The 10536-nt window shown below is 57.6% G+C and overlaps 1 protein-coding gene across 1 annotated transcript; it reads right to left on the bottom strand.

Annotated features, from left to right (window-relative positions):
- Window positions 1-660: 660 nt before the first annotated feature.
- Window positions 661-6444, bottom strand: LOC140899562 (folate receptor alpha). Its single transcript, XM_073315323.2, has 4 exons — window positions 6306-6444; window positions 3630-3818; window positions 2720-2855; window positions 661-1076 (listed from the first exon to the last, which is right to left on the bottom strand). Exons 1-4 carry the CDS (start codon window positions 6441-6443, stop codon window positions 805-807), a joined length of 735 nt encoding a protein of 244 aa, XP_073171424.1. The 5' UTR covers window position 6444; the 3' UTR covers window positions 661-804.
- Between the last annotated feature and the right edge of the window lie 4092 nt (window positions 6445-10536).

The raw sequence follows: 10536 nt of genomic DNA, 5'->3' as shown, positions 1-10536 counted from the left end.
CTGCTGCCCCCCCATGGGGGAGAGCCAGCCCTTCTGACCTTCCCATGCCCCACGGTTTGCTTTCATCCCCGTGCGGATGAAGAACAAGCTGTGCCCTCACCAGACAAGGTTGGAGCTGGTCTGTTACTCATCCTAAGGCACTGGATGGGACTCCTGAACACAGCGCAGCCGGCATTCAGAGACGGGACCTGTCCCTTGCCAATGCCCAGTTTGGGGGTGTAGCGTTGTAGCTGCCTCATGTGGCAGGAGATCAGGGGATGGGGATGCACGAGTGAGGGGAGCCAGGGACAGGGGGTTCCTAGCACCAGGCAGGAGAGGATGCTGCCGCTGTCTGCATTGCCCAGACCCTGCTCTGCAGCCCCCCCGTAGTCAAAGCACCCAAAGCCCCCCAGGGGGATGAGCAGGGGTTGGAGCCAGGCCTACACTCACTGATCATACTCTGCCCAAGCCCAGCTCCCACCTCAGTTTAGGACAAAGGTACCCACCTGCCAGGCAACCTGAGAGCCCCAAGGAGCCTCTGGCTGGGCCCCCCTTGTAGCTTTGCAGCCCTGGGGACTGAGCAGAAGGATGTTTCTATGAAGGAGGAACCAGGCACAGAGCAAGGCTGGGATAGTTTATTTTGCCCAAATCTTCTACATAAGCTGGGAAGGTCTCAGTTCCAGACAGTTTCCACCTGCAGTTAGCAGTAACCAGACCGCATCCCGACTCTGCTGGCCAGAGCCCAAAGCAGGGCAAACACCCCATGCCCCCGAGCAAAAATGTTTCCTGTATAAGCCAGTGGGGCTGCCAGAGGCTCCTGGCTGCTCAGAGCAGGGACAGGAGAGCAGGAGGCAGCAGCAGGCCAGCCCATGGTGCAGGAGAGGCATCTCTCCCGTTCTGGGCGTAGTACTTGGCCACGGCCACGTTGGGGTTCCCCTGGGCAGGGTCGAACCACATCTGGATGCAGCGCCCGCCGCCCCGGTGCTCCAGGGTGTATTTGTACGAGTTGGACCAGATCTTCTCACACAGGTCTGCCGGCCGGGGGAAGACGTACTTGAATGGCTGGCATGTGGAGCTGCGGGGGCACCGGTTGGTCCCTGGAAGGGGAGGGAGAGGGCGGCAGTGAGCAAGCTGTGGCTTGACACCATCTATGATGCCTTCCCCATCTCTGGCTGCGAGGCATCTGCCCATCCCAGGCTACTGGCTGATCTGGCAACGGCCCAGCTGGCTTGTGGGAGAAACTGTCCTTCCCTGTGAGGTGAAGTTCAAGGGCTTGTAGCCATGTCACTCACCTCCTGGATTGATCTCTGACTGGCAGCCTGGAGAGCCAGATGGAGGCTAGTAAGAATGAGGAACCCACTAGCCCAGCTGGGGTTTCCCACCCCCCACAGCTCTGCCAATGCACCTTGATCCTTCTAGGCCCTCCATCACCCCAGGGTCTGTTGTGCCTTTATCCTCATGAGCCCCCAAGGTAAGGCTGTGCTCTTCTCCACAGGTGGGAAACTGAGGCAGAGACTGAATTAAGGTCACACTATGGAAGAGCAGTGCTAGCCAATACAAGATCAACACTTTGGGAAACTGCCTTCAGCCTTGGCACTAGCTAAGAGCTTGTCAAAGGCAAAAGTCTATCCAGTCTAGGTCCCAGTACTGGTACAGAACACAGCATACAGGGACACCAAGCAACAGTTACAAACTGGTGGGTTGGGTCTTAGCCATGTGAGACACACTCCTCTCCCTTGGCAGGAGCAGGTAGGAATGGGTTTGTATTGCACCAGAGGTCTTTAGGAGGGAACCACTAGGGTTACCTACTCTGACCCCCTGCCAAGGTGCAGGATTGGTTGCGACAATATATTTGGCTTGGTTTGCTTATTTGGCCTCCTGAACATTGAAAGAGCTGGGAGTGTGGTGAGACAGTGGCCACCCCCTACAGTCACTAGCAGGGAATTGAAGCAGGTCTCAAGTCCCAGGCTCCAAGCACTGGGTCATCCTTCCTCTGTGCATTATCTGCCAGCCACTACTCCAGCCTCAGCTGAGCCCCATTCACTCCTCCGCCCACTGGAAGTACAGGGGCATTCACAGCCCAGATCTCAGCATCCAGGTCTCCTGCCAGCTCCTTTTCTGCGTGTTCCTGACTGGGGAGCCCCATTTTACACCCTCCGGCTCTGCCCCTAGGATTCCACAGCTGTTGCCTCCTCCAGGACCAGGCCCCTAACCCCCTTTGGAGGCAGGGGATACTGGCAAGCAGAACCAGGTATGGCCACAACTCTGTAGAGGGGCACCACACGCCCAGTCGCCATGGGGAGGAAGACCCCAGAGCCCCATGGCCACCTGCTAGGCAGTTCTGCTCACACAGGAGGCAGGTTTCCCGGCCCCTGCTCCAGCGTGGGCACCATCTCCACAGTTGAAGCTGCCCCAGGGTCACTGGACACCAAGTTCAGTCCAGGGGACCATCCACCTGCCTAGTCCAAACCAAGCCAGGGACTGCACTGAGACCAGAGGAGACTACAGCCTCAGCCCTCACTCCCAGGGTGCTCCTCTCGCAAGCCCCCCACCCAGGGTCTGGAGCTAGTCTGAGGGCTGCTGCCATCAGGGGGCAGGGAGAGGTGGGAGCCCCTCCTCCATCCCTTGGGCCTCTAAGACAGCTGCAAACCCATAAGCAAGGTGTGACCCTGCCCCACTCAGGGTACAGCAGTCCAGCTCCCCCCTGCAGCAGGCAGAGTTTGTTCTCGGCCTCACTGACCCGAAGTCCAGTTCCAGCCCTTGTGCCAGTTCTCTTTGCAGGTGACGGCGTCCTTGCAGTCCTCCCACCACTGCTCGCAGTCCTCCTTGCACAGCGGGACGTTGAGGATCCTCTCCCGGCGCCAGCTGGTATCCGCCTGCCAGGACACAGGCTTGTGAGCATCAGGGGGCAGCTCTGGGCCCCCTGCAGGCAACATCAGTCGCCCCAGGGAGCAAGGGTGAGACACATTCTCTCCCCCACCCCCTGATCTAGCACCACTGAACAGAGCCAGTGCGTGTCCCAGCAGAACCAGGCCCAGGCCCCAGGGGACAGGAGAGCCTCACAGCAGCCTCCCCGCACACCTGTGTGGCAGCATCTACAGCTCAACTGCATCCCAGGCAGGCCACCCAGGCATCCAGGAAGAGATCCTGGATTTATTGCAGAGCCCTGGCCAGGAGCAGCATCTGCCATCTTACCTGTTGCCTCCCAGCAAACACGCTGCACGAACCCACCTCACCCCGGGACAGAGGCAGCTTCAGTCCCACCGAGAAACCCAGCCAAGCTGAGCATTGGAGCCAGGCTCTCTGGGGTCCTAGACAGGAGGGGGGATGGCAGGACCCACGGGGCACCGCCTGGGGAGGGAAGCTAAAGGAGCCGTTCAGTGCAGCCTCCCGATCTCAGGACGCTTTGAGGGGATTGTCCTGCCCACATGCAGTGGGCCCTGGGGGGACACCAGCTGACAGTGGAGAATGGCACCTGGGGCCTTCGGCACAGAAAGCACGAGCCCCCGACCGCTCAAGCTGGAGGAGCCACTCTGCATGGTGCTAGTTCACTCCTCACTATTTGGACCCGCCACTAGAGGGAGCCGTGAGCATATGCACCAAGCCAGCCTGCTCTCCCGCCCGCAGCGCCCAGCCCAGCGCCCCCTGACCTGGTGGATCCAGGGCCCCAGGTTGGGCGAGCACTCGTACAGACACGTGTCCTGGATGAAGTGCCACTTGCACTTGTCTGGCATCACCCTGCAGTGGGCCCAGTTGAAGCTGTACAGGTAGGACTGGTCCTGGTGAGCCCCTGTGCTGGTCTCAGCCGTGCAGCAGGCGTTGTCTTTCCACGGGGCACACTGGGAACACAGCAAGGGACGGGTGCGCAGGGGACTCCGGCCGCTCACCCGGGGGGCAGACAGGATGCCGTGGATGCAGCAGCATCACCAGCCTCCAGTGCTGCACGGCGGGACTGCTCCTGCATCAGACCACTGCCAGGGCCACGGCCAAGGACCGGGGACGGAAGGGCAGGGATGCTATTTTGCCGAGTGCTTGGAGATCTTTAAGTCAACAAAATGTCATGAAGTGGGGAAGCTACAGACTGGGGCTGGAGGGGCAGCCGCTGAGCTGTTATATGGTGTTATTAGGGCCTCCAGATCTACCCCAATTGTGATCCCCTCTGGGGGGGGGGGGGCACTGGGTAAGTGGGGATGGGGGAAAGGCACAAAGAGGAGACCAACTGAATTTGTCCAAATGAAAAAGCCTCCTAGTTACAAGGCACCACTTCAACGTGCTCCTCAAGTTAATGAATGTGGGACTAGAAACCTGAACTAAATGTGTTTGTTGGGAACATGTGTAACTGGTGAGCGAAATGGGATGGGCTGTTCTGCCCCTGCCCTCTTTTTTTGGGGGAGCAGGTTAAAAAGAACAAAACCCAGACACCCCAGGACTTTGGGAGGAAGATCAGACTGACTGCTGGCTGGGAGATGGGGGAACAAAGGAGGGACATGGCTGCCTCCCCAACCTTCTCCTGCAATCCACTAGGACACCTTCCTTGTCCCAGTTCCCAAATATCTTCTTACCAGCCTGGGCAAGGCAGCAAAACCCACCTGACATGGCCACCTTCAGTGGTCAGGACTGAGCTGAAGCCATGAATGTGATGAGAGACTTTGGTTCCTGCCGTCACCGGCTCCAATCCCTAGTATGTCATATTCCTCCCCCACCTTCAGTCTGCTTTCCTCTCGCTCCCTCCCTTGTGCCTTCTGTTTAAGGGTCTGGCTTTTCCCCACCAAGACTGTATCCTGCAGCACTCCTGGGAGCCTGTGACCAGAAAGGCAGCACCCAGTGGGGATGCAGATTTGCCAGGTTTTGGAGCAGTTTCTCCAACAGGGAGGTTGCAGAGAGGATTGGCTGCATAGCTGATCTTCTCCGGTTTCTCTGCCCCAGTATGTGTTGGTCTGGTTTTGTCTTCTAGGAAGTGGGCTCAGACTTCACAGCTACAGATTTCTATTAATGCCTCTTTTCCCCACAAGACTGTTAGCACCATCTCCTAGCTGCCAGGTGGGGCGGGAGAGAAAGACAGGGGACACTGAGGGAGTGCAGGAGAGGGGTCAGGGCTAACTCTTCCCTGGGGTGGCCCCTGAAAGCGACCAGCACACCCCTCTGGCAGCAGCTCCCCGGTGAGGGGGGGCCCAGGGGGTCTTTGTGCAGTTCCCAGCCAATGGGAGCTGTGGAATCAGTGCTCAGGGCAGGGGCAGTGCCCAGAGACCTCCTGCCAAGGGGCTGCAGAGACGGGATGGCCGCTTCCAGGAATGGCATGGAGCAAGGCCAGGCAGGAAGGCTGCCCTCACTCCACTGTGCTGCTGGGGGTCCCTGGGTCCTTTAAAGTCACCCAGGACCCTGGACAATTGCCCCCATCCCCCAATCAGCAGGCCTGCCTTCTACAAACTCTGCAGCAAAAGGGAACGGGAATAGGAACAAAGAGTTTTGTCAAAGTTACAGCCTAATTTGAAACACAGTATTGAGTGAGGTTTGCCACCCATCCAGTTTTCACCCAGATAGGCCGGCTTTCGGCTTGTGTGTCAAATGGCACCCAGACAAGCCCTGATGTCTGGGGTTTTCTGACTTGGCAAGGAGGGGGAGAAGAGGGAGCGCAGAGAAGGGGCAGGGCCTCAGTTACCAGACACTAGAAAGGTGTCAGCCCTCTTTCCTCTCATCTTTAGTAAAGAGAGATAGCTATTCATAAGTGTGGCTGTCGCCATGGTCCTAAGCGGGCTGAGGTCTTTGTACTCAGTACCCCAACCCATAATATCAAGCAGTGAGCTAGACAGTGACAGGGTCAGGTTAACACCTTCAACACTTGGGTCAGTTTATTCTAGTGAAATTAACAGGGACATATCCAAGTTTGCCCACAGAATCAGTGGCAGAGCTGGAATTGCAAGGCAGGAGTCCTGGCTCCCCAGCCCTCTGCCTGAGGCCTTCCCTAGGAAAACAGCAAGGGACAGGCCTCTTTAAAGGGAAAAGAAGTAGCCCAGTTTGCATGGCTTGCATGGCTGCTGCCAGAGAGCTGGGTCTCATTGCCAGCCCAAGGATGTTGGCACCATGACCCTGCCTGCCGCAGCCTCCTAGGGCTGAGAGAAAACACACAGTTCTTGGTGTCATGAACACCTCCAGCTTCCTGCACCACAGTCCTCCACGCCCATGCCCCCCCTCCCCCACGAGAGCCCAGCGTAAGGAACAAGCCTGCACTGGAATGGACGGCAGGTCCAGGGGACCCAGTTACCCCTCACCTAGAGCTCCAAGAGGTCAGGGATGGACTGACCTGTGTCAATAGGACAAGACCCTACCTGGCCATGCAGCGCCCCCTCCGGGCCTGGCTGGGTTTTGTGGTGCTTGGCATCCATGCACACGTTCAGCACCGATTCCTTCGCAGCACTGGCCAGGCAGGCAGCCAACAGCCCCAGCACTGCCCACTGGGCTGCCATCTCCCTGGGACCAGAGTAAGAGGGGGGGGGTGGAAGAGAAGACATGTTAGTGCAGCTGTCCAGATGAGACTGGGCGCCACTTGGGTGCATGGCTCCGAGCGCCCAGAGGGGATCCCCAGGCAAGAGCATCTGTGCTGCCTGCTACGGAGACAGGTGCTCTGCAGAGACCCATGAGAGAGCAGCCACAAAGCCTCCTGCTTCACTGGCAGCTCCCCCCCCCCCCCCCCGCAAACATCCCATCTGGGCACATGGGTGGAGAGTTCTATGGGCCCAGGGTGCCTGGGCACCAGGAATATTCCTGGCCCGGGGCCTGACTCCGGGTCTCTCCCTCAGTCCCACCTTCCACCCCGGGCGCTCCCCACCATGCATCCCACGGGCGATTTCACTCACCACCGGCAGCGCAGCCGAGAGCCGAGCAACTTCCTACCTGCTCATGCCATGTGTCTGCTGGCTGGGGCGGGCGGGCGAGGAGAAAGTCTGTCTACAGATGCTGCTCCCACCCCAAGCGCGCCTGTGGCCAATAGGAAGCTGCAGGGGCAGTGCCTGGGGGCAACAGCTTGTTGAGACCCCCCCCAGCCTGCCCTGCCTAGGAGGCTCAGGTAACCACTGCACCCCCACACCCTCTCCCACCCCCCAAACTCCCTCTACACCCCCACCCCTTGTCCTAGCCCAGAGCCTGCACCCCTCACCCCCTCCTGCACCCCCACCCTCAAACCTGCACCCAGCACAGAAACACCACCCCAGAGCCTGCACCCCAATCCCCTGCCCAGGGCCTGCACCCCAGACCTCCTCTCCCCACCCAAACTCCCTCCCAGAGCCTTAGGCAGTTCAGGGGGAACTCTGGGCTTTCTGGGCACTGCCAACATTTCTACAAACCTGCTGCCCCTGCAGGAGAGAGGGGGAGAGAAAAGCCACAAAGCCTCCTGCTCCACAGGAGCTTTTACCCTCTAAACATCCCACCTAAAGCCCAGTGGGGCGGGCACTTCTCCAAACCCTGCCCCCAGCTTGACTGCTTTGCCTTGCAAGGGGCTCAGAGCCGAGCTCCCCATGTCTCTGCTCAGCAGGTGCTGGTTTCCACCCTAGCTCTGAGCTCCCCTCCACCCTATAGCCACCCATGGGTGCATTCAGGCCACTCCCTTTGTATTAGCCAATGATCCAGAACCAGAGACTGGCTACTGGGTGCCTCATCCAGAGAGTCACAGCAATGACCACCGAGCTGGACCCTGGCCAGCCAACACCACTAGCCCCACAAGCAGGCTTCCAGGCATGAAGCCTAGGATAAGATTAGACCTATTAGGTTGTATTTCTTCCCCCTTGTTTGCTCAGTGTTCTTCCAGAGAGGTGGAGGAAGCTAGCCCACGGCCCTGCAGCTCGCCCTGTCTGGTGACTTCAGGCCCCTGGGACAGGGCAACCAGGCTGGTCAGTTACACACTGCCACAACCTTGGGCTGCCAGGATCGCAGGCTGCCAGAGCAGACTCCCAGCCCACTAACAGCGGGTCATGGGAGACTTAACAGTCAGTTATTGCTGTTCAGTTCAGGTCCTATTGGACTCCAGCCCCTGACATGGGGCTTTTACAGACTTTAGTCCATACAAGGCCTTGCGCTAGCTTCCAATTTCTATTGGGGCATCACTTATCCTCCCACATCCCCTCTTGTGGGGGTCTCCTCTCCCCCACTCCATTGGGCCAAGTGGTTTCCTCTGCCATCTGGTATATCTGTGGTTTACTGGCTACGGTTCCACTATTGCAGCTTTTACAGCAGCCCATCGCCCCCAAAGCGCCACCTGTGCACCCAGCCCAGGAACAAGGAGACACAGATCACAGCCTAGTGTTTTTTGGAAGCAATGCATCCCCCTCTAGAAGCAAACAGCAGTTACAAAGCTGATCACATTGACACCCAAACACTAGGCCTGAGACACCCACCAGCCCCCATCACAACAGAAAACCATGAACTGCGCCTACCTTGCTGGAAAAAAGCCCATCCCAGCTGCTTCAAGCAAGCGCTCACCACAGCAGCCAGGCCTCTGGAGTCAGCTTTAATAGCCGAGTCCTTTAACCACAGCTGCTAACCCCTCCACGCAACCGGGTTAATGAGGCTTAATGGTCACCGGAGCTCGTTACCTGTAAAGTAGCAGTTTTCGTAAGAGCCAAAGAGCTCTGTGTGTTTGCTGGGGGGCAGCTGAGTCCCATGTTAAGAAGACAATCAAGGATTTGATCGCAAAGATCAGATGTCCGCCCAAGCCCTGGCCGAGGATGAGAACATCAGTCCCACCTGCTGGGCGTTCTTTGGAGCAGGCTTCTTTCTTTGCTCTGCAAATTGCCCCAGAGAAAGGAGCCAGAGAATGCCAAGATCAGCTGTCTAATCAGCTGGGGCCTCTATTCCAGCTGGTGTCCGCCATGAGCTGGGCAGCCCCAAAGAAGACCAGAGGGCCTTGCTCCGGAGCCGTGCTGGGTGTCACAGTCCATGAGAGTTGCCGGTGCTCGGCACCGTTCACGTTCATTCCCCACATTTGTAGCCCCCGTGGCTGCATCTAAACTTCTATTTTTCTTCACCTCTCCCTCAGGGGCAGCTCCAAGGAGTCTGTGGCCTGATGTCTCGGTCTAGGTGACAAGGGGGTACAAGCTCATGTAGGCCAGGTCCATCAGATGTGTTTCAAGGCAGGGTGGTCTTGGGAAGGATGGGACTCAAGATAGGTGGGCCCAGATCCTCAGAGGGACTTAGGCATTGCAATATCTAACTTGTAGGTGCCTTGAAAGTCCCTGCTATCCGCACACCCTGTGTTAGACGTCGAGGCTAAGGGTTCTCACAACGCATTTTTTGGAGGCCTCAGAGTGCGGCCACCATCTGTTGCTGGGGGCCGCTCTGAATACTGTCCTAAAATACTGAATATACTTCAGGAGAAACAAGTAAATCTGCACGTATACATGTCCAAATCATTGTCATTTATTTATATAGGATTTATTTTTTGCAGACTCAATAATAAAAATAATGTACAGTTGTCTCTATTCTTTACTGGACCTAAGCAGACTAGACACACAAATCAGGCACTTTGCACATTCTTGTCTTTTTTCTTTTTGTTTCTTTTGGGTTTTTTTGGCTGTTTTTTTTTGTTTTTGTTTTTGTTTTTTTTTAAGACTTGCTAGCTACTAAGTCTGCTGTGAAAAGTGATATTAGCAAACACGCAGGTGTCGCTTTTCACAGCAGACTTACTCAGCCCCGGCAAACCTGGGGACAAATTAAGTCCTGGATGGGGAGGTGGGTAGGAAGGCAGAGGGGGCCAGGGGCGATTGGAGACTGGGGGAAGCAGCAGGAGCCAGGGGTAATGAGGGACGTGGGGAGCTTTGGGCCAAAGCGTGGCCAGGGAATGGAGCCCAAAGCCCCATGCCCAGGGGACGGGGCCCGGAAAAGGAGCCCGAAACCCCGTGGTTGAAGCCCGGCCCCACCAGGTCCGGGAAGGTGGGGAACTCACACCGGCTGTCCGCTCCTCCAGCTTTTGTGTCTCCAGAGGGAGGCAGGGCCCACCCCCAGCTGGCGGCCCCGGGAGAGGGGCTGCTGCGAAACGCTGGTCTAGACGACCTATGGAATGACTGGGGAGAGATGGGATTCACATAGGGTTGTCAACCCTCCGGGGTTGCCCTAGAGTTTGCAGGAATTAAAGATTAATCTGTCCTGGACGATTAGACCCTGGGATGAAACCTCCAGGAATATGACCAACCCAAACTGCCAACTCTGGATCCACAAAAGCCAGCACGAGCCCAGGGGAGATTCCGAGGAGAAGGCTGTGTCCTCAGCCCTGCCCCTCGCATGGAGACAGGGGCTCACTCTGGGTCGGAGGGAGGTGTCTAGCTGGGCTCCGGATCAACAGCCAGGACCCCTCTCCTGGAGGGGAAGTGCTTAGCGCCATGCAAAACAGCTAGCAGGTGGAAGCAGCTGCCCCGCTGTGTGGGTGCTCACCCCGGACCTGGGAAGCTGTGGTTTGATTCCCCCCTTGGCCTGCTGAGGAGAGAGGCCTTAACAAGGCATCTCCTCTCTCTCCAGAGAAGGGCCAAACCCCTGACCTCTGGGCTAGTTGGAGGCAGGGCTCCTGGGATC

This window comes from Lepidochelys kempii, chromosome 1, assembly GCF_965140285.1.
Source record: "Lepidochelys kempii isolate rLepKem1 chromosome 1, rLepKem1.hap1, whole genome shotgun sequence".
Classification (NCBI taxonomy): domain Eukaryota; kingdom Metazoa; phylum Chordata; order Testudines; family Cheloniidae; genus Lepidochelys; species Lepidochelys kempii.
This window is presented reverse-complemented; position numbering and strand designations above follow the sequence as displayed.

Bases quoted from the DNA above. Each gene is read 5' to 3' on its own strand.
- LOC140899562 (XM_073315323.2), bottom strand. From the start codon at position 6,443: ATGGCAGCCCAGTGGGCAGTGCTGGGGCTGTTGGCTGCCTGCCTGGCC. The intron at 3,819-6,305 runs GTAGGGTCTTGT...CTGTGTTCCCAG, and splicing joins AGGGGGCGCTGCATGGCCAG to TGTGCCCCGTGGAAAGACAA. The intron at 2,856-3,629 runs GTCAGGGGGCGC...GTGTCCTGGCAG, and splicing joins TGGGGCCCTGGATCCACCAG to GCGGATACCAGCTGGCGCCG.